Source organism: Cherax quadricarinatus, chromosome 13 (genome assembly GCF_038502225.1).
Source record: "Cherax quadricarinatus isolate ZL_2023a chromosome 13, ASM3850222v1, whole genome shotgun sequence".
Classification (NCBI taxonomy): domain Eukaryota; kingdom Metazoa; phylum Arthropoda; class Malacostraca; order Decapoda; family Parastacidae; genus Cherax; species Cherax quadricarinatus.
In genome coordinates, this window is record NC_091304.1 from 7,570,274 (window position 1) to 7,593,598 (window position 23,325).

A 23,325-nucleotide genomic window follows, 5' to 3' on the forward strand; every position below is an offset into this window, starting at 1 on the left:
CTGAGGTTTCAGTTATCCACGGTTTACTGTGGCCCAAAAATATTAATGGAAAATTACAGAAATTAAGGTTCATAAGTTTCAAATTTGTATGTCATTCTGAGTAACATGGTGAATTCCTACCCTGTTGCATTCAGTACATGACTCTTCTGTCTTTGTCCTCTGTACCCATGCTGGCCTGCTTGACTGGTATCCGGTTAGCTTCTAGTGTTGCCGCATTATCGCAGTGTTGTGAAAATAACCCTTAATTTTCTTTAATCCTTTGAGGGTCCAAGCCATTGATCTACACTGTCCACAGGATCCAAGAATTTTAAAAAAAAAATCTTTGGTTATTTTTTTCTTATGAAATGGTAGAGAAACTTTTTCTGAAGGTAATAAAACAAAAAGTATGAAATTTGATGGAAAATTTACTAAATTATGCTATTGCGAATTTTACTGCGTCAGCAATATTTACGCATCGGTGATTTTGCCCACTTTGAGTCCCATTTTAGGCCAATTACATTATTCCAGTCAACCATATTTTTAGCTATTTCACTAGTATTACTTCTATTTTATTGAGTGAGCACACGAAACTGACCAATCAACTATTTCAACTACCCAATAAAGTGATAAGAAATTGATAGTTTGGCCAATTTCACATAAAGTTCAAAATATTCCAATTTCAAAATAGGGCCCAGAATAAACAGGGCAGGCATTCCTGGCACTAAAATAACATTTCCTTTGTTTATTAGTTATGTTTCAAGGGTTTACAGATAAATTCCATTTTGATTTTTTTATTTACGTAAAGAATTTTCATTCACAACAATAAATAGAAGATTTACTGTTATGCAATATTGTAATAATTGTATAAATAATATCAGAGCATTCATGAACATATATTAGACCCATCAGTTGATGTGTATTGAACACGTGATGTCATTTGTTTACTCTTGAACATCGGCAAAAATCGAACATTTCCACTACTTTGAGCTCAATTTCAAGCTATTTTTATTATTAAAACCAATCAAAATCATCTCTATTTCTGTAATATATCTTCCATTCTATCATCTGAGACCAAGAAACTATGAATACAGCCCTAAAAACCATACTAAAATACACCACAAAGTCAGTGTTTTAATCCAAAAATAGTCAGTTGTTTTTTTTTCTCATGCACTGTGTGATGCAGGATTTGCTTTATATGGTGTACACTTACTATGTAGATCCATTCTCTCATATCTAGGCCCAGGTTTACCACTCACAACTTATCTGAGTGAGCTGAGCTCATGGCGTAGAACTATGGCTTGGACCCTGTGGACAAGGCGTAGATCTACAGCTTGAACCCTCAAAGGATTAATAATGGCACCAAAGCACAACCATTAACATCTTAATGTCTTATTGTGTGTAATTTATCGATTAAACTTTATCATAGGTATGTATGTAAACCAAAAACTTACATATAGGGTTCACTACTATCTGCTGCGGTTTTGGGCATTCGCAGTAGGTCTTGGAACATATCACCTGTGGATACTGGGTGACTGCTGTATGTACAGTAGAGTATAGTACTCTATAGTAATTTACAGTGATTTTACTTGCCTTCTTGTGGTCTGTAAGTTCGGCCTTGCTTCTGTGGATATCAGATATTGCTACTTAATACCATATTTCTCACATGCCAAGTTCAGCCTTCTCTATTTGTTCAGGTGTCTGCTCAACACTTGGTAACAATTTTCTCTTGGCACTATCTCTTGCTTTAAAAGCCATTGTTAATTGCACTTATGTTAATGAAGTCACACAAAACACTGTAAATCCATTGGAAAATTGGAGTCTGAATGACAAGTGCATACATGAGTGAGCACAAACAATAATTTCAGAAGCCAGTTGGACATTATCACAACTGACAAAATCCAGAATTACGTACTTTTTTCCATTTTGTCTGATGATCCCAACATTTGTCCAGCCACTTTTTTTTTTGTTCATAATTTCCGAAATCCATTAATGGGATCCCCTTAGAGGTTTTATTGTAATCACCATTCACTCTCCTTTTTCCTCTGGATTTACAGTGTTAATCTTCATTATAATATAGACCACATTCTGGTTAACATTGACCTCTAAAACAAGAGATGGTACTATGAGAAAGCATGTGACTGTAACACTGAGCCAGGAACTTGAACCATTAAAGAAGCTGGAGTCTAGGGTGTCAAGTGTCCTGCTTGTATGTGAGAAATATAATGTAAATGAAAAGGCTGCTGTATGACCCTTGTAGGTTTAGCACTTCTGTTTTATTATAATAAAAATGAAAAGGCTTCAAGTACAGTATCTTTAAGACAAAGGCCAAGTTTACATCATTTGCTGTTAAAGTTTAGTGTAGATGCTACCAGAAAGGGTTCATCAGCTAGTGCTAGAAAGTACAGTGGACCCTCAACCAATGGCATTAATCCGTTCCAGAGGGCTTGCCATTGGTTGAGTTAATTTTCCCCATAAGAAATAATGGAAATAGAATTAATCCGTTCCTGACTTCTCAATGTCTGACAAAAAAAAAAAAAAATTTTTTACACGAAATATACATTTCCTTACATGGAAAGGAATGGGACATGTAAAATAAACAATAATTAAGTGCCACTTGCCTTTATTGTGGAGTTGTTGATGAGTGATGTGCCAGCAGCAGGGAAAATTCAAAATTGTCTATTGCTTGGAAGGAGAATCCCCTTCCAGAAGGACTTCATTTCCATCGTAATTCTCACCCTTTTTAACACAGGCTTGGCACTAGAAGCTTTCTTGGGACCCATGGTGGCTTATTTAGCAGTTACAAGCACTAGAAATAGTGGAATTATCCAAAATATATGGGAGGCACACGTGGAAACCTACCGCAACAGTTTGTAAACAATGGCACACTGACTCTTGGAGGGGCTGTGCCCGCTCAGGCCGCACTCCGGGCACATCAACACGTTCTGGACAATTGCCGTTGGTTAAGGCATTTTTTCTACGGCAAAAATTGCCGTTACTTAATGCTGCCGTTAGTTGAGGGTCAACTGTATATAAAGTAGCTTAAGATAAAAATCTTTAATTAGTGTATGGATGGTATGTTCAGGTGCATTCATGTGGTTTGAATATTCATGCTGCTAATGTGCTAATATGACCAAAACTCGCTATATGGCAACCCGTCTTTCTTATACGGCGCCCCCACCCGGTTTGTTTACATTCTCCGTGAGCACATCTCTCTATTACGTCTGGAAACTTTCCAAAATTTCAAGTGTTTTAAAGTTATTGCATATTTTATATGTAGTCAGATAATTATACTTATGTGTACCTGTACCTAAATACAACACATACACACTGTGCTGGCATTCAGGTAGACATTAAAATTACTAAGAGTCTCTCTGCTCTTGGGCGCATTGAATGTCGTATATTGTGTTAATATAAACATTTCCATTACTCCATCTATAATTTTTTTTCAAAATTATATAATAAGCATGCTACATAACATATAAACATAATGAATATACCCCACAGTAGAATAAATTAGCATACTTATTAGATGACTTGTAAAAGGGATGGCAAGAATAACATTTTCTCTAGTCCAGCATCAGAGAAAAAGTGTACACTATAATATTACTGGGGGTAACTAGAAAATTATTGTACTTTTGTATGCCTTCACTCAGAGCGTCATTTCTTCTAAAAATGGTGTTACATGAAAATGGGAGTATTCCTCTTTATTTATTCTACTGTATCAACGTGAAGACAACTTGTACACAATGTAAAGTACTACTTGTATTACGGTATAAAATTCACAGACATGGGAATGAATGTGTACCAACCAAAAGCAGACACGTCTGTTTGTTTACATTGCGTGTGGGTGGGATGGTGTCGGATGGGGTGGGCTGCCCTGGGTGACTGCCATATTTCCCACACCTTACTTCCTACAAATAAATGCGACGCGCCTCTCGCCCGACATTAAGACTACAAATATTTTAAGGTAATTAATGAATGTACTGTATATGTATTTTATCGCTCTGGGGCACTTTAAATGTCATATATTACTTGTGGTTGAGGTGGGGTGGGCTGCCCTGGCTGGCTACTATACATCCCATACCTGACTTCCTACAAATAAATATGACTTGCCTCTCACCCTACATTTAGACTACAAATATTTTAAGGTTAGTAATGAGTGTACTGTGTGTGTATTTTACTTTTTATTTTGTTTTTTAATGCCTAGTTCTATTACTAACAATATAAGTTTGTGTAAACTTGTTGTCTGGCATTTATAAGTGGAAAAAAATGATGTTCCACTTTAAGATGGTAGCCTGGAACCTAACTTGCCATATAAGTGGAGCCCTACTGTACAGCCTCTCCTCTTAACGATGGAGTTCTGTTCCTGAGACCACGTCGTTAAACGAATTCATTGCTAAGTGAGGAGCATACTATAATGGTAGTAAGTTTGTGTCAACCATCCTTGATATTGTTTTAATGTCACCTTTGCACCATTTATAACATTTCTGGTATATTTTTAAATGTTTATGCAGTAGTGTACTGTATATTGAAATAAACAGAATACATGTATAGGAAATCAGCTCTGATATACATTATTTAGGTATGAATACTGGTCAGAGAGCCTGTCATAAGTTTGAGACGTCGGTAAACGAGTACATCGCTAAGTGAGGAGAGGCTGTATATCATTTCATGCAAGTGATGGTTGGCTTTGGTGTTTACATAATTGCCATGGCTTGAGTTATGAGAAGCCTCTTGGTGAGACTGGTAGTGTACCAGAAAAGGAATCTGAGTTGTTTAGATGTATGCTTGACGATCTGATAAAGAATTAGGAGTTGATTTTATCTCATGTGCATAATGCCAGTGTGACTGATTTCTTTTGGCATTTGCTCCCTTCCAGTGCTCTAGCTTTTCAGGATGAAGTGACGATACCAGGTCATAAGATAAGCAAAGATCGTCTCTCAGCATTATGTTGTGCTAATGCTGATGGTGTGTACTTTTTGAAATTGATGGTCACAGATGGTTTTATAGCATTGCATTTGAGAATTGCACTAGGGTAAGAAAGGCTGGTTTTATAGAGATACATGTGCTTTCCAATTGGATTCTTAGACATTTCATTCCTAAATTATCCAAGTACCAGCTTGTTCCTGAGGATGAAAATACTCTTCTGTTGTTTGATGGTGTACCTACTCACCCAGGTGCTAATAAACTAAGCAGCAGTGATAGTAAAGTTAAGGCTGTTTCACCCACCTAACACAACCTTCCTGAATCAACCTGTGGATCAGGGGCTTAATGTAGCCTGCAAGAGGTTGTACCAGAAAAGATACTTTGATGAAATCTTGATTGTGATTGAGGAAGAGGAAGGTTTGGAAAAAGATATCGTAAGATAAGATAGTTTATTTCTTAGTAAAGGTTACAATGTGTAATTACAGTTTTGATTTGCTAAGTACAAAGATAGCCACTATAATGCCGGGGCATTATAGTGGCTATCTATCCTATCCTAATACATACATATCCTAATACATAATATCCTATCCTAATACATAGTAACTAATTAAAACTAGACAAGATAATAAGTACATAGTAACTATACTTAAAACTAGACAAGAAATAGTGGTTAACTGTTTTACAATCTTATTTAACCCTTTGAGGGTTTCGGCCATACTAGTACGGCTTACGACCCAGGGTTTTTGACGTACTAGTACGCCTAAATTCTAGCGCCCTCAAATCTAGTGGGAGAAAGCTGGTAGGCCTACATATGAAAGAATGGGTCTATGTGGTCAGTGTGCACAGTATAAAAAAAATCCTGCAGCACGCAGTGCATAATGAGAAAAAAAAAAACTGACCATTTTTTTTAATAAAACAGCGACTTTGCACTGTATTTTCGTATGGTATTTATTGTTGTATTCTAGTTTTCTTGGTCTCATTTTATAGAATGGAAGACATATTACAGAAATAGAGATGATTTTGACTGGTTTTACAATGAAGAGTACCTTGAAATTGAGCTCAAAGTAGCAGAAATGTTCAGTTTTTACCAAAGTTCAAAAGTAAACAAATCATGCCAAGCGTCCAATACACGTCAACTGGTGAGTCTAATATTCTTTCGCAAGTACGCCAATATTATTTATACCATTTTTTACACTAATGCAGTAGTCTGCATAACAGTAAATCTTCTATTTTTTGTGAGAATAAAAATTCAAAGTGGAAAGCAAAAGAATGTAAGAGGGGCCTTGAGACGTGACTAATGAACAGAGAAAATGTCATTTTAGTGCCAGGAATGTCTTTCTTGTTTATTCTGGACCCTATTCGGAAATTGGCATTTTTTGAAATTTGTGTGAAATTGGCAAAATTACTAAATTCGGACCACTGTACTGGATAGTTGAAATTGATAAATGGGTGGTTTCTTGCACTCATTCGATAGAAAAAATGGAGTTCTAGCGAAATATTCATGTTTTTTGTCAACTAGTACAGTGGAATTGGCCGAAAATGGGGCTCAAAGTGGGCAAGATCGCCGATGTGTAAACATCGCCGAGACCGCTAATTTCGTGAGAGCATAATTCCGTAAGTTTTCCATCAAATTTCAAACTTTTGGTGTCATTATGATTGGGAAAAGATTCTCTATCTTTTCATAAGAGAATTTTTTTTTTTTTTTTAAATTTGGCCGACCCTGAGAACGAGTCTCGGAGAGGACCTGTCGACCCTCAAAGGGTTAAACTTATTACAAATGTGAGGTAGTAAGGTGGAGTAAGGTTCGGCAAAATAATCTTGAAATTGCACACAAAATCTACATTACAAGTAATGGTTCAGGTGGTAATATTTTATGGATTGGCAGAATTAAAAGCCTAGAGGTCACATAATAAAACTACGTAATTAGCAGATGTTTTGGTTGATTTGGTAAATATTGAGAGATAAGATGATTTTTTAGCAAAGTCTTAAATTTATAAGTTGTCAGGGGATCCTTGACCTGTTCCAGTAGCGAGTTCCAGATCTTTGGGCCCTTTATGTGCATAGCGTTCTTGCATAGTGAGAGATTGACTCAAGGGATGTTGAAAAGTACCTTATGCCTTGTATTGTGACTGTGCATTCTGTTGTAACTGTCAAGGTGTAGCTTTAGGGGAAGGTTTACAGTGGAGTTTAATGTTCTGTATATGTAGTAGGCACAATAATATGAGTGTATGTCTTGTATATTTAGCAAGTTGTGTATTTTGAAAAGTGATGGAGTGTGCTGTCTAGCACAGGAGCTGGTTATCACCCACACAGCAGCTTTCTGTTGGGTTATTAAAGGTCTAAGGTGGTTGGCTGTGGTTGAGCCCCAGGCACAGACACCATTGGTGAGGTAAGGATATACTAAAGAGTGGTACAGGGTAAGGAGTGTCGTTTGTGGTACGCAGTATTGTATCTTGGAAAGGATTCCTACTGATTTGGAAACTTTCTTGGCTATGTAATGGGCATGGGACTGAAATTTAAGATTACAGTCAAGTAGAAGACCTAGAAATTTGCCCTCCGTGTGTATTAGGTATACAGTGGAACCTCTACTTGCGAGTTTAATCTGTTCCATGACCTTGCTCACAACTGGATTTGCTCATTTGCAGAGTCAATTTTCCTCATTTAAATTAATTGAAATGCAATTAATCCGTTCCAGTGGAATTCTGTACTTCAATAATTTTGCTAATATCAACTCTACAGCTTATTTATCTATCACAGTTCATCTGATATGACATAACAAACAATATAAATAACATAGAAACCTGATATATACTCCTAGAATGAATAAAATGTCATTATATACATGGCGGTGGCGGCCGACGAGAGTTTTTCTGGAGACAGGACAAATTACTCCTTGAATATTTTGCTATCATCAACTCTACAACTTATTTATCTTTCACAGTTCATCTAATATGAAATAATAAACAATATAAAGAACATAGAAACCTGATATATACTCCAGAATGCATAATATATGTCATCATGTAACAGGTGAAGGTGGCCACAACCGCTCCCTCTTTGTTGTGGTAAACACTGCCATCTAGTGACGGCCTTTTGAAGTCGTCTATTATTATAATTATTATTATGTAGTACATTATTATTATACGTGTACTATTATTATACGTATTATGTTATTATTACAGGTTGGCCATCACTAATCCGGCATCATTGAGACATGTAATGTGCCGGATTAGTGAGTTTGCCGGATTACAGAGTAGTTAGGTTAGAATACACTTAATTAACCTATCAATAGAGACACTTTCTGCTACATCTTCCTCAATTTCATCATTGCTTTCTCCTCCACTGGCTTGCTGCTGTGGATTTACAACCATCTGCACAATTTCTGAGTCAGTATAATGATGGAATTGGAGTCAGTAGTATAATGATTTGAGGCAGTACAATGATGAAATTTAAAATTATGCTAGCCAAAATTAGTGCCAGATAACTGATTGCCGGATTAGTGATGGTCGACCTGTATTATTATTGTATTATATTTTATTATTATTTTTTTTTTTTATTTTTTTTTTTTCAACAAGTCGGTCGTCTCCCACCGAGGCAGGGTGACCCAAAAAAGAAAGAAAATCCCCAAAAAGAAAATACTTTCATCATCATTCAACACTTTCACCACACTCACACATTATCACTGCTTTTGCAGAGGTGCTCAGAATACAACAGTCTAGAAGCATACACATATAAAGATACACAACATATCCCTCCAAACTGCCAATATCCCAAACCCCTCCTTTAAAGTGCAGGCATTGTACTTCCCATTTCCAGGACTCAAGTCCGACTATATGAAAATAACCGGTTTCCCTGAATCCCTTCACTAAATATTACCCTGCTCACACTCCAACAGATCGTCAGGTCCCAAGTATCATTCGTCTCCATTCACTCCTATCTAACACGCTCATGCACGCTTGCTGGAAGTCCAAGCCCCTCGCCCACAAAACCTCCTTTACCCCCTCTTTCCAACCCTTTCGAGGACGACCCCTACCCCTCTTTCCTTCCCCTATAGATTTATATGCTTTCCATGTCATTCTACTTTGATCCATTCTCTCTAAATGACCAAACCACCTCAACAACCCCTCTTCTGCCCTCTGACTAATGCTTTTATTAACTCCACACCTTCTCCTAATTTCCACACTCCGAATTTTCTGCATAATATTTACACCACACATTGCCCTTAGACAGGACATCTCCACTGCCTCCAACCGTCTCCTCGCTGCTGCATTTACCACCCAAGCTTCACATCCATATAAGAGTGTTGGTACTACTATACTTTCATACATTCCCTTCTTTGTCTCCATAGATAACGTTTTTTGACTCCACATATACCTCAACGCACCACTCACCTTTTTTCCCTCATCAGTTCTATGATTAACCTCATCCTTCATAAATCCATCCGCCGACACGTCAACTCCCAAGTATCTGAAAACATTCACTTCTTCCATACTCCTCCTCCCCAATTTGATATCCAATTTTTCTTTATCTAAATCATTTGATACCCTCATCACCTTACTCTTTTCTATGTTCACTTTCAACTTTCTACCTTTACACACATTCTCAAACTCATCCACTAACCTTTGCAATTTTAGAATCTCCCATAAGCACAGTATCATCAGCAAAAAGTAACTGTGTCAATTCCCATTTTGAATTTGATTCCCCATAATTTAATCCCACCCCTCTCCCGAACACCCTAGCATTTACTTCTTTTACAACCCCATCTATAAATATATTAAACAACCATGGTGACATTACACATCCCTGTCTAAGACCTACTTTTACCGGGAAGTATTCTCCCTCTCTTCTACACACCCTAACCTGAGCCTCACTATCCTCATAAAAGCTCTTTACAGCATTTAGTAACTTACCACCTATTCCATATACAGTGGACCCCCGCATAACGGACGCCTTGCATAGCGGACAATCCGCATAGCGGACGCTTTGATTGCTAAAATTTTGCCCCGCATAGCGCCCAAAAACCCGCTCAGTGGCCTTCGTCCGAGACGCGTCCAATGTGCGGCCTGAGCCACGCTCACATGTTCCGCGGGTGGCATTGTTTACCAGCCAGCCTCCGCGGTAACATCCAAGCATACAATCGGAACATTTTGTATTATTACAGTGTTTTTGGTGATTTTTTTCTGGAAAATAAGTGACCATGGGCCCCAAGAAAGCTTCTAGTGCCAACCCTACAGCAATAAGGGTGAGAATTACTATGGAGATGAAGAAAAAGATCATTGATAAGTATGAAAGTGGAGTGCGTGTCTCCGAGCTGGCCAGGTTGTATAATAAACCCCAATCAACCATCGCTACTATTGGTGGTTCAGCTGCTGCTGCTGCTGTATCACCGTCAGCTGCTGCTGCACTGTCAGCTGCTGCTGCTGTACCACCGTCAGCTGCTCCTGCTGCTGTAGTACCGTCTGCTGCTGCTGTAGCATCATCTGCTGCTGCTGTAGCATCGTCTGCTGCTGCTGTAGCATCGTCTGTTGCTGCTGTAGCATCGTCTGTTGCTGCTGTACCACCGTCAGCTGCTGCTGCTGCTGTAGCATCGTCTGCTGCTGCTGCTGCTGTAGCATCGTCTGCTGCTGCTGTAACATCGTCAGTTGCTGCTGTAGCATCGTCTGCTGCTGCTGTAGCATCGTCTGTTGCTGCTGTAGCATCGTCTGCTGCTGCTGCTGCTGTAGCATCGTCTGCTGCTGCTGTAACATCGTCAGTTGCTGCTGTAGCATCGTCTGCTGCTGCTGTAGCATCGTCTGTTGCTGCTGTAGCATCGTCTGCTGCTGCTGCTGCTGTAGCATCGTCTGCTGCTGCTGTAACATCGTCAGCTGCTGCTGCTGCTGCTGTAGCACCGTTGTTGGTGTGGCTTATTGAGAATACCAAGAAACAATTAACCCCAGAGGATTTGCCACCCAGGATAGCCCAAAAAAGTCAGTGTCATCGAAGACTGTCTAACTTATTTCCATTGGGGTCCTTAATCTTGTCTCCCAGGATGCAACCCACACCAGTCGACTAACACCCAGGTGAACAGGGAAAATGCCTGGAACTAGTGCTCATATTGGTGAATTTAGAGCCAGCAAAGGTTGGTTTGAGAGATTTAAGAATCGTAGTGACATACACAGTGTGATAAGGCCTGTTCTGGAAGAAAATACCAAACAGGACCTACAGTACTCAGGAGGAAAAGGCACTCCCAGGACACAGTGTCTCATCAGTCATTGCTGCATCTTCAATAAAGGTAAGTGTCATTTATTCTTCATTTAGTAGAGTAGTACATGCACAATATATATTGTGCATGTACTACTCTACTATTGTGCATGTATCCTTCTCTTTGTGTGTAGGAAAATGTATATTTCATGTGGTAAAATTTTTTTTTTCAAACTTTTGGGTGTCTTGCACGGATTAATTTGATTTCCATTATTTCTTATGGGGAAAATTCATTCACATAGCGAACATTTCGCATAACAGCCAGCCCTCTTGCACGGATTAAGGTCGCTATGCGGGGGTCCACTGTACTTGCAACATCTGCCACATTGCTCCTCTATCCACTCTATCATATGTATCATATTGTATTATATTTTTATTATTATTATTGTATTATATTTTTATTATTGTATTATATTATTATACATATTATTATTATTATTATTATTATTATCATTATTATTATTATTATTACGTTAAGAAGCATCTTTCCATCATACATTGCCCAAGTTTCAATAAGATAGTCCAACAAACAAATGAGATACAGTTCCCTAGATCAAGAGCAAGAGTCCTTCACCAGCATCAAAGTACCTGCCTGGAGGTCTGCTTGCTTAAGGAAATTTTGCTCGTGTGTGGAAGCAAAAAACTGACCCATCGACTGCTCGTATTTGGAAAAACTCGCACGTGGATGCGCTCACAAGTAGAGGTTCCACTGTATATATGTATGTTGCAGAACATTACTTACTATAATCCAAAGTCTGCCAGATTGCAGCATCATGGAAGGAAATAAAAATTACCATGTTGTTATATGATTTTGACATGGATTTTAACAGTGTGTGGATTGAGGCAATTGATTTCAGTTGAACACTTCAGAGGCCAGGAGAAGGGTTGGAGGCAATTGATTTCCATTATAAGCTTCAGAGGGCAGGAGATAAACATTTTGGAGGAAGATGTGATGTTGTGGTTAGAAAAATGATTGTGATCCTGGTTACCATTTCTTGACTACTGAAGAAATTGCAGAAGGTTCTTGTTGCTAAGAAAGAAATAATAGTTACAAAGAAGAGGAAATTCTGAAGTTATTAAAATTGTCAGGTTTATGAGATGTGATTGATCTTCTCATAGAGTACAGTGACCTCTCAGAGGAGAAGTGTTCTTTCCTATTATTCACTCTTTTGCACTTTTAAAGTAACATTAATGTGGCAAACAACTGAATATATTCTTTAAACCTGTTGCTGTCTGTCTTTCAACCATTTACAAGTAGGCCAGTGGAGCTTCACAGCTCCTCTGACTCAGAATAAAATTTATTCTAAGTCACCATTATATGATCATGGCAAACAAATCTCATCTATCCATCACAGATGGTAAATAAAATTACTCGTTTCTGCTTTTAACTCCTTTATTTTGAACTCTGTATGGTACTGGGTAAAGTAATTTTGGAAAGAGAAAGTCTGTTACAGAATTGTCTGTTATTGTTATGATCACAACAAAACAATCTCATTATTTGAGTTGAGCAGTCATCATTACCAGATGCCCTCTCCTCCTTATTAGTCTTTTAAATTGAAGGGGTACTGTAGTAAAAAACAGCTAAACAAAACAAAGTATTAGTATATTATATACTGTACAGTATAATTTCCCTGTCTATCCAAGGCAAAGAACAATGCCACTTTTTCCATGTCAAGATCATACTGCTTATTTTTTTCGTGGAATAGTAAACTTTCTGACTGCTGTGAGTTATGTATTGATTCATGTTATTGTGCAAATAAAGATTTTTTAATAACACTGACCCTCAGGCCCCCTTTCCCTTTTTTTTTGGTTTTGTCACTCACTAGGGTGACTAAAAAAAAATCCATCATTCAATAGCTGTCTTGAAAGAAGTATGCTGACATAATAATTCAAATGACCCTTGAACTGCAACAGCTTCACCCCCCTCCTGCAGAGTGCAGGCACAGTATCTCACCTCCAGGATTTAAGTTGAATCAGTTTTTCGAAGCCCATCAGGGATAAAAACATGAAGGATCTTGACAATGCATGCCAATTTTCTGGTAGAACAGTTGCTCCTAGTATATCTCAGTGGCTAGATTAGTTCTTGTCTTGGTATGTGGCAAATGTAACTGGATCACTACATTGTTGGTGTCTCACCAGCAGTGACTGGATACAGTCGTCAACTTACCTCTGGGTTGGACAAGATAGTTTTCCCCCTTCTGAATTACCCTGATTTTATTATAGAGGGAAATAATAGATAAACACATTCAGCAGTATCCTGCAAGTCTAGATGGTATTAATTATAATTACATATTGTATTTATTTTCATTCAGGACCTGTTGAACTTTGATGACCCTCTGAACATTGAAGCTGCTGAGCATTATCAACGAGACAAGGAATCTTTTAGACGGAAAGTTAGGGAATATATTGATAAATACACAAAACGATGAGAAGCCCAGCTCTTTTTAAAGTATTTGTAAATACTCTACTCCTACTAATGGATTTGTTCCTCTCTGTTCAATCATAAGCTAACATTTTTTACATTTTAGCTCTTCAAATAAGCCAAAATAGATGGTGTTTAGATTTTGATATTATGTATGTATTATATCATAGGTTATTGTTTTTCTATGCAGCTTTTTGGCTGCAACAATAAAATGGGGCATTGTACAAATAAAATAAATATAGGTAATCTCATGATGCAGTACTAAATTTATTATTGAGTATGAAGTGAAATAATCCCATCACAGAATATTGTAGCTTAGTGATGTTATGTTAATGACAAGGAATTTGCAATACTGTATATCTATTGTTTAGTGTAGTTTGTTTAAATTTTCCTCATAAAGAAAATAGATATAACAACTAGCTTTTCATTGTACGATTCAGTACAGATTAAGAATTTTTTTATGTTGTACAGTATATTTATACACTGTACTGTAAAAAAAAAATTGAGAAGCGATTTTATTCCCTTGAAAATAAATTTGTATGTAGATAATGACGTATGACAGTTACGTTTGCTATTTATTAATTGTAGTGAAAGTATATTTTTTCCTAAACCCTGACCCCTTCTTTCCTTCTTCCCCTGACATGTCTTTTAAAGTGTTATTTTTTTTTTTTTTTGAGTCTCTCAATTTTTTTTTTTTAACTATACAGCCTCTCCTCACTTAACGACAGACTTCCGTTCCTAAGGTCACGTCATTAAACAAATTTGTAGCTAAGTGACCATACTGTAATAGTAGTGGGTTTGTGTCAATCATCTTTTATATTGTTTTAATGTCACCTTTGCACCATTTATAACATTTCTGGTATATTTTTAAATGTTTATACAGTAGTGTACTGTACAGTGGACCCCCGCATAACGATGGCATCACATAGCGATTTTTCCGCATACCGATTACTTTTATCGCAAAATTTTTGCCGCGCATACCGATTAAAAACCCGCTTACCGATTTTCGTCCGAGACGCGTCCAATGTGCCCTCAGCCAGCCTCACATGTGCCAGCCGTCCCATTGTTTACCAGCCAGCCTCCGCGGTAACATCCAAGCATACACTCGGAATATTTCGTATTATTACAGTATTTTCGGTGCTGTTTCTGGAAAATAAGTGACCATGGGCCCCAAGAAAGCTTCTAGTGCCAACCCTACACCTCAAAGGGTAAGAATTACTATAGAAATGAAGAAAGAGATAATTGATAAGTATGAAAGTGGAGTGCGTATAGCCGACCTAGTCAAGCTGTACAAGAAACCCCAATCAACCATCGCTACTATTGTGGGCACCAGAAAGACAATCAAGGAAGCTGTTCTTGCCAAAGGTTCAACTGTGTTTTCGAAACAAAGATCGCAAGTGATGGAAGATGTTGAGAGACTCTTATTGGTGTGGATAAATGAAAAACAGCTAGCAGGAGATAGCATCTCTCAAGCGATCATATGTGAAAAGGCTAGGAAGTTGCATGAGGATTTAATTAAAAAAATGCCTGCAACTAGTGATGATGTGAGTGAATTTAAGGCCAGCAAAGGTTGGTTTGAGAGATTTAAGAAGCGTAGTGGCATCCATAGTGTGATAAGGCATGGTGAGGCTGCCAGTTCGGACCACAAAGCGGCTGAAAAATATGTGCAGGAATTCAAGGAGTACATAGAAACTGAAGGACTGAAACCTGAACAAGTGTTTAATTGTGATGAAACAGGCCTGTTCTGGAAGAAAATGCCAAGCAGGACCTACATTACTCAGGAGGAAAAGGCACTCCCAGGACATAAGCCTATGAAAGACAGGCTTACTTTGTTGATGTGTGCCAATGCTACTGGTGATTGCAAAGTGAAGCCTTTATTAGTGTATCACTCTGAAACTCCCAGAGCGTTCAGGCAAAAGAATGTCCTCAAGGATAATTTGTGTGTGCTGTGGAGGGCAAACAGTAAGGCATGGGTCACTAGGGAATTTTTCTATAACTGGTTACACCATGCATTTGCCCCCAATGTGAAAAATTACCTAACTGAAAAGAAATTAGAACTTAAGTGCCTCCTGGTGTTAGACAATGCCCCTGGTCATCCTACAGACGTGGCAGAGCGACTTTATGGGGACATGAGCTTCATTAAGGTGAAGTTTTTGCCTCCTAATACCACTCCTCTCCTGCAGCCCATGGACCAGCAGGTTATTTCCAACTTCAAGAAACTGTACACAAAAGCTCTGTTTGAAAGGTGCTTTGTAATGACCTCAGAAACTCAACTGACTCTAAGAGAGTTTTGGAGAGATCACTTTAATATCCTCAATTGTGTAAACCTTATAGGTAAGGCTTGGGAGGAAGTGACTAAGAGGACCTTGAACTCTGCTTGGAAGAAACTGTGGCCAGAATGTGTAGACAAAAGGGATTTTGAAGGGTTTGAGGCTAACCCTGAGAATCCTGTGCCAGTTGAGGAATCCATTGTGGCATTGGGAAAGTCCATGGGGTTGGAGGTTAGTGGGGAGGATGTGGAAGAGTTGGTGGAGGAGGACAATGAAGAACTAACCACTGATGAGCTGATAGATCAACTTCAAGAGCAAGAGGCCAGACCTGGGGAAACTGGTTCAGAGGAGGGGAGAGAGAAATTGAAGAAGTTGCCTACTACAAAGATAAAGGAAATCTGTGCTAAGTGGCTTGAAGTGCAAACCTTCATGGATGAAAATCACCCTCACACAGCTATTGCAAGCCGTGCTGGTGATTATTACACTGACAATGTTGTGAAACACTTTAGGCAAGTCATAAAGGAACGAGAGGTACAGGCCACTATGGACAGATATCTTGTGCGAAAGAAGTCCAGTGACTCTGAAGCTGGCCCTAGTGGCATTAAAAAAAGAAGGGAAGTAACCCCAGAAAAGGACTTACTACCTCAAGTCCTAATGGAAGGGGATTCCCCTTCTAAACAGTAAGAAGATAATGCTCTCCCCTCCTCCCATCCCATCAATCATCACCAGATCTTCAATAAAAGTAAGTGTCATTTAATTGTGCATGCCTTTTTCAGTTTGTGTGTATTAAAATTAACATTTCATGTGGTAAAAAAAAATTTTTTTCATACTTTTGGGCGTCTTGCACGGATTAATTTTATTTCCATTATTTCTTATGGGGAAAATTCATTCGCATAACGATTATTTCGCATAACAATTATCCCTCTTGCACGGATTAAAATCGTTAACCGGGGGTCCACTGTATATTGAAATGCAGTAGACTGTCTTTTAACTCGGTTTTGTTTGGCATGTTTTGGTTATAGCATTATTGAAGAATTGCGACATACTTTTGTATAACACTTCGTAAAATTAGCTTAACAAGGTTCCAGTTGTGGGTACAGAAGAAATTTCCCCAGCTCAAGCTCCCTCCTTGTTGTGGGTCAGCAGGGGAGACCTCCTGCCATCCCCTAACACCCCCAACACACCAGCCACCCTTCGTGAATGTGTCCAGTACGAATGCTAACTAGGAGCTGTGTTTGTGGAATATGTTTTGATCTTTTAATTACCATATCTTGTATCTGCCAAGCAATCATGGCACCCAATAGGCATACCAGTATTGCTGAAAGTAGCAAGAAAAGGTATAAGCATTCAAGTCTTAGCATTAATGAAGAAAATAGAGATATTAGATAAGAGATAGCCCATGTGTTACTTGACTGACTGACTGGCTTACTTGACTGACTTACTGACTTGACTGATTGCCTTACTTGACTGACTGACTGACTTACTTGACTGACTGACTGACTTGACTGATGTGCTTGCTGATGTGCTTAGAAACAGGGTCTAAACCAGCTGATGATGCCTTACCATGAGCTGTATAATGTACTGCAGGGTAAAAGAGCCCAGAGATCCGTTACAGAATTTATGCACACTCCAATACAACCATTGACTTTAGTACCAGAACTTCTACCATCCACTTCTGCTGACAGCCATCCACCTCAGCCCAGTAGGGCCACACCATGCATGTCCACTCTTCACAATCATCCACAAACACCATTACCCACAATATAAGGTAAGAAATGCTATTGTTTCTATTGCATTTGTAGTCTTAAGCAGTAATATATTATGACAATGAACTACAATTATGTATTCACTTTTATTTTTGTAAGATCTGTTGGTCTAAAAATAAGTTGTTTTGCATTTTGGGGGCTCCCAGGAACATAACCCTATTTTTCCTATAAGTTCTTCAGTTTGTCTGACACGGTTTTAACTAAGATGGAGTTTTCAGGAACGTAACTACCATGTTAAACACTGGTCTAATGTAACCAGAATAGAGGAAATCAGCTCTAATATTCATTATTTAGGTACTGTATAAATACTGGTCAGAGAGCCCATCGTAAGTCCGAGGCATCGGTAAATGAGTACGTCGCTAAGTGAGGAGAGGTTGTATTCTAAAATAAACAAGGATTTTTAAGTTTCATTTGTATGTGACATATTAAAATGAAGTGCTTTCCATGCTGTTAAATTAAAATTGTCAGTTCCAGGGGACTTGTATTGAAATTTCCACTGAAGGTTTTGTGCTTTAGATGTACCAAACAGTTGACTTTGTATAATATGGTTAAGCATTGGATCTTTGATATACAGATCATGCCACAAGAAAATTTGGTTGGCATGTTACAAAATATATATATACTCGTGTAAACACATGCATATTGTAAGATTCTTTTATTAGTCGTAAAGTTATAATTCTGCTCACAAGTAATTGTAATGAAAGGTGATTTATAATTTTGGAGTGTGATATGTATTTTGTATATTTGGCAATGTGAGAGTCATGTTCATGTTTCATTATAATACCCTGCAGCATGCATCAAATACTGGTAATGAAATACTATGCATGAATGAATTTAATAATATTGTAATTAAGAAAAAAGTGAATACCTAGTCAAAAAACCAAATTTGTGTAATAGTGATATTGTGCATCTGTAGGATTGTTCCGAGAGTTTATGCCATCATTTATTTTCATGCATTTTTGCTAATCCTTAGTTGAATCTATTATAAAGACCTTACACCAGTACAGAAATATCTTAGTTTGGACAGTATAGTTGCAACAGATTGGGCTTCCCCCATCTGTCCTGCCGTATTCAATTCATTCTACATACTACATTTTTGTGACTGTAAATTTGTTTGCATAGAAATGCATGTTACAGTAAACATTATGATTAACTTCCAAAAGGCATTATGTTTAATTTTCCATGGTCATTGGATTCGAGGTTTTCAGTTATCAATAAATCATTGCTGCCTCCCTAAAGCAAGTTTATTTGTAATCTTCATCCTACATTTTGATGCAGATTTTGAACTTCTGAGGACACCATGAAATTTGTGTAGTCACCAGAGATGCCTGGCCTTTGGCAGCATGCAAGAGTTGACCAAAAAATGTAAAACCAAACTTTAAGCAAAAGAAGAAAAAAAAGACTTCAGATTTTTACCTAGAAGAGTTAGTTACCCAAAATATCCCAAGAATGCCAAACAATGTGCCTTATTTCCAGTAGAATTCTTTGGTCATCTTCCCCAAGGTGCAACTCAGAACAGTCAGCTAATGCTCAGATACCTATTTTCTGTTAGGTGAACAAGGTCAGTGGATATATGAAAATACACCTACCATCCGACTTACGACAAAGCATGGTTCCGACCAACCGGTCGTAAGTCAAAATGGATGTAAGTCGAACCTTTGAAAATTGCCGACATACTGGGTAGGGCATAATGTCAAACATTTCCTACCTAAACTACCTACATAGTACTGTAATGAAATGTACAATCATTATTTCATTCTTTTTACTATAATTTACTTCTATTGTTATATTTTAATTATTTATGTACTGTATATAATGTATACATGGTAGTGAACTGTATTGTAAATTTTACATCACATACAGTATCATATGTTACTGTTATCTTTATGTACTGTCGACACAGTGGAATGGGAGAATATCACTGGTAGTGTCATCCTGCCAGAATGTAGTATAACCTATACCCTAAGTAAAGAGAAACAACTCTGGAACATGTGTAATATGTATCCGGCTGGCTGGATCGGTGGCCGGGTGGTTGGTTGGCTGACTGACTGAATGTGTGTGTGTGTGTGTGTGTGTGTGTGTGTGTGTGTGTGTGTGTGTGTGTGTGTCTCTCTCTCTCTGTCTGTCTCTCTGTCACTGTCTCTGTCTCTCTCTGTCTCTGTCTCTCTGTCTCTGTCTCTGTCTCTGTCTCTCTGTCTCTGTCTCTGTCTCTGTCTCTCTGTCTCTGTCTCTGTCTCTCTTTCTGTCTCTCTCTGTCTCTGTCTCTCTGTCTCTGTCTCTCTCTCTGTCTCTCTGTCTCTCTCTCTGTCTCTCTCTCTGTCTCTCTCTCTGTCTCTCTCTCTGTCTCTCTCTCTGTCTCTCTCTCTCTGTCTCTCTCTCTGTCTCTCTCTCTGTCTCTCTGTCTCTCTCTCTCTGTCTCTCTCTCTGTCTCTCTGTCTCTCTCTCTCTGTCTCTCTCTCTCTGTCTCTCTCTGTCTCTCTCTCTCTGTCTCTCTCTCTCTGTCTCTCTCTCTCTCTCTCTCTCTCTCTCTCTCTCTCTCTCTGTCTCTCTCTCTCTGTCTCTCTCTCTCTGTCTCTCTCTCTCTGTCTCTCTCTGTCTCTCTCTCTCTGTCTCTCTCTGTCTCTCTCTGTCTCTCTCTCTCTGTCTCTCTCTCTCTGTCTCTCTCTCTCTCTCTCTCTCTCTCTCTCTCTCTCTCTCTCTCTCTCTCTCTCTCTCTCTCTCTCTCTCACACACACACACACACACACACACACACACACACACACACACACACACACACACACACACACACACACACAGTACACAGTACACAGTACACAGTCCCCTGCTCTTCCTCATATACATCAATGATCTTCCAAACGTATCTCGACACCTGAACCCCATTCTCTTTGCTGACGACATGACTTATGTCATCTCTCACCCTAATCTTGCAACCCTCAACACCATTGTTAATGAGGAGCTGATCAAAATATCGACTTGGATGACAGCCAATAAACTTACGCTTAATGTTGACAAAACCTACTACATTATGTTTGGTAGCAGAGCAGGAGATGCGCAAATTAACATTAAGATCGACAACACTCTAATTACCAGGCATAATGAGGGCAAATTCCTAGGCCTATACCTCGACAACAACCTGAACTTCAGCACCCATATCCAACACATAACCAAAAAAGTATCCAAAACGGTTGGGATCCTCTCCAAGATACAATACTACGTGCCGCAAACTGCCCTTCTCACACTATACCATTCACTTATATATCCATACCTCACCTATGCTATCTGTGCTTGGGGTTCAACTGCAGTAACACACCTAAAGCCAATAATAACCCAACAAAAAGCCGCAGTAAGAATAATCACTAAATCCCATCCCTGGCAACACACCCCCCCCCACTCTTCATAGATCTAAACTTACTCCCTGTTCAGTACATCCACACTTACTACTGTGCAATCTACATCTACAGGACCTTAAATTCCAATATTAACCTTGACCTAAAATGCTTTCTTGATAGTTGTGACAGAACCCACAGGCACAACACCAGACACAAACATCTCTATGACATTCCCCGTGTCCGACTAAACCTTTACAAAAATTCAATGTATGTCAAAGGCTCTAAAATCTGGAACACCCTACCTGAAAATTCCAAAACTGCAGACACATTCATCACCTTCAAAACTACCATCAGAAAACATCTTATCTCCCTGATACACCCTGTCAACTAATAATACGAATACCACCTGGTGGTTCACACACTCACTCACCCATTTGACCATAAACAGAAATATCAATCTCAATCTCAAAATAATGAATCTTAACTAGTCAAAAGTTGGCCTGTGATACTCCAATACTGAAACTATGTATAGTGCCAAAACAAAAGCATTCACATTGCTAAACTCACAACTAGTATTTAGTCACTTAGCCATAATACCAACTTATCTCATAATTCTGTAACATTTTAAACCTAAGATTTAATATAAGTCTGCTCGAAATGCCTAGCCATGCTAGGCGTTCTAGTGGTACACTCTGTAATTATTATTTTACTACATATAAACCACACAATAACCAAATTCTGTAAACTCAGCATTGTAATACTTATAGAGAATAAAGTTTGAATTGAATTGAAAAGTGAAGTTATCATACATAGTATAAATTACCTAAGATAACCCAAAAAATCCAGACAAAGTGTTATACAGTGGATTAAGTAAGTAAGTTTATTCAGGCATACACAAATACAGTTACACAGAATTATCATACATAGCAGCATATGTGTAGAGAACCTAGGATAACCCAAAAAAGTCAGACAGTGACTTATTTCCATTGGGGTCCTTTTACCTTATTATTATAATATAAAGGTTATAATATTTTCTTATTATTCTGTAATGAAGATAACATCTTATTATCATACTAAAAAGACTATCTACTACATGAGGGTCATTAAGACTATCTACAATGTGAGGGTCATTACTAGGAATAAGGTAAAATTTACACGTATGTTAGCTAAAAAATAAAAAATCATTCCCCTCCCTTTCTGTAGCTACATTCATGAGACACCTTTTGGCACTCTTCTTGAACTGGTTCATGCTATGACTGGCTTTGACATGTGTGGGTAGTCTGTTCCATTCCTTTATTGCTGTACAATAAAAGGTGTTTGAAGCCTGGCCAATGACTGTGGGTACTACAAAGTTGTGCTCTCTCCCCCTAGTACTATGATTGCTTTGGTTCCCAACCTTGACAAAATTGACAGCAAGATATTCTGGACACTGTTTGTGAGCAATTTTATAAACAATATTTAGCTTCAGTTGTTTTACTCTGTCTTCAACATTCAGCATATCCATCTGCTGTAATTCATCCTGGCCTACATGTTCTCTTGGTCCCAGCCCCAGGATGAATCTTAGGATTTTGTTCTGGGTGATTTGCAGTCTATCTTTGTTTTTTTGTCAAGGCAGAGTACCATGAAGAGCAAGCGTAATCCATATGGCATTGTATAAGGGCTAGACATAGGGTCCTGCGAGCCTCAGTAGGTAGACACTGTGCTTGTCTATACAGGAACTTCAGTCTGGCATTCGCTTTCTTTACTACACTGTTCCCTATCAATTCTCCTGACATGCATGGGTCAAAGGGGATTCCCAGATATTTTACTGATGAAACCAAAGTGATGGGCTCCCCTTTACACTGGACATTAAAATTATTTACCCTTCTTAGTTTGTTTCGTGCCAAAGAGAATGGCTTCAGTTTTCCCGAGGTGTAATGATAGTTTGTTGTCTACTAACCATTTGCTGCAGGACTCCAGTTCCAGTGTTAAAACATCAGCTATATCTTGTGGGTCTTTACCTGACACTAACAGGGCACTGTCATCTGCATACAGTAGGAGTCTGCACTTGTGTTGCAACCCCTGAATGGGTTGCAATGATTATTATGTATATATATAATGTATATTACCTTTTCATATAATTTTATATTGCTTATATTTGCGATAATAGCTAAATCGTAAATGTATTGCTTTATATTGTTATTTGACTTATGTTGTTAGGATGTAACATATTAAGTGCTCAGTTCAAGTCTTGATTGTCAAACTACTGTAATTATCGCTTGTGGCTCGTTAGACTGCCGGCTTCTGAGCTGCAGTTGTCCACGGAGCTATCACGTGATCGAGGGGGGGGTGTCCTCACCTCGCGTGAAGTATTCAGTCTGCTCTAGACTCTCTTGGAGGTTGGACAGATT

General features: G+C 38.5%; 2 protein-coding genes across 4 annotated transcripts in view; both read left to right on the forward strand.

The window, feature by feature from the left end:
- LOC128688611 (NEDD8-conjugating enzyme UBE2F) overlaps window positions 1-14,874 on the forward strand; it is a 34,769-nt gene extending 19,895 nt beyond the window's left edge. For 2 of the 3 annotated variants that reach the window (XM_053776513.2, XM_053776516.2), the window contains exon 5: window positions 13,458-14,874. In XM_053776513.2, coding sequence (XP_053632488.1) covers window positions 13,458-13,574 — 117 coding nt within the window. In that variant the 3' untranslated portion in view covers window positions 13,575-14,874. The remainder of the gene's footprint in view (window positions 1-13,457) is intronic. The other variant, XM_053776517.2, reaches the window with a different exon arrangement.
- A 137-nt stretch (window positions 14,875-15,011) lies between these two features.
- On the forward strand, window positions 15,012-19,909 carry LOC138852629 (tigger transposable element-derived protein 1-like). Its single transcript, XM_070084437.1, has 2 exons — window positions 15,012-17,605; window positions 18,882-19,909. Exon 1 carries the CDS (start codon window positions 15,091-15,093, stop codon window positions 16,519-16,521), a length of 1,431 nt encoding a protein of 476 aa, XP_069940538.1. The 5' UTR covers window positions 15,012-15,090; the 3' UTR covers window positions 16,522-17,605; window positions 18,882-19,909.
- Window positions 19,910-23,325: the final 3,416 nt, after the last annotated feature.

Excerpts from the sequence above, each read along its gene's own strand:
- LOC138852629 (XM_070084437.1), top strand. The coding sequence starts at position 15,091 with ATGCCTGCAACTAGTGATGATGTGAGTGAATTTAAGGCCAGCAAAGGT.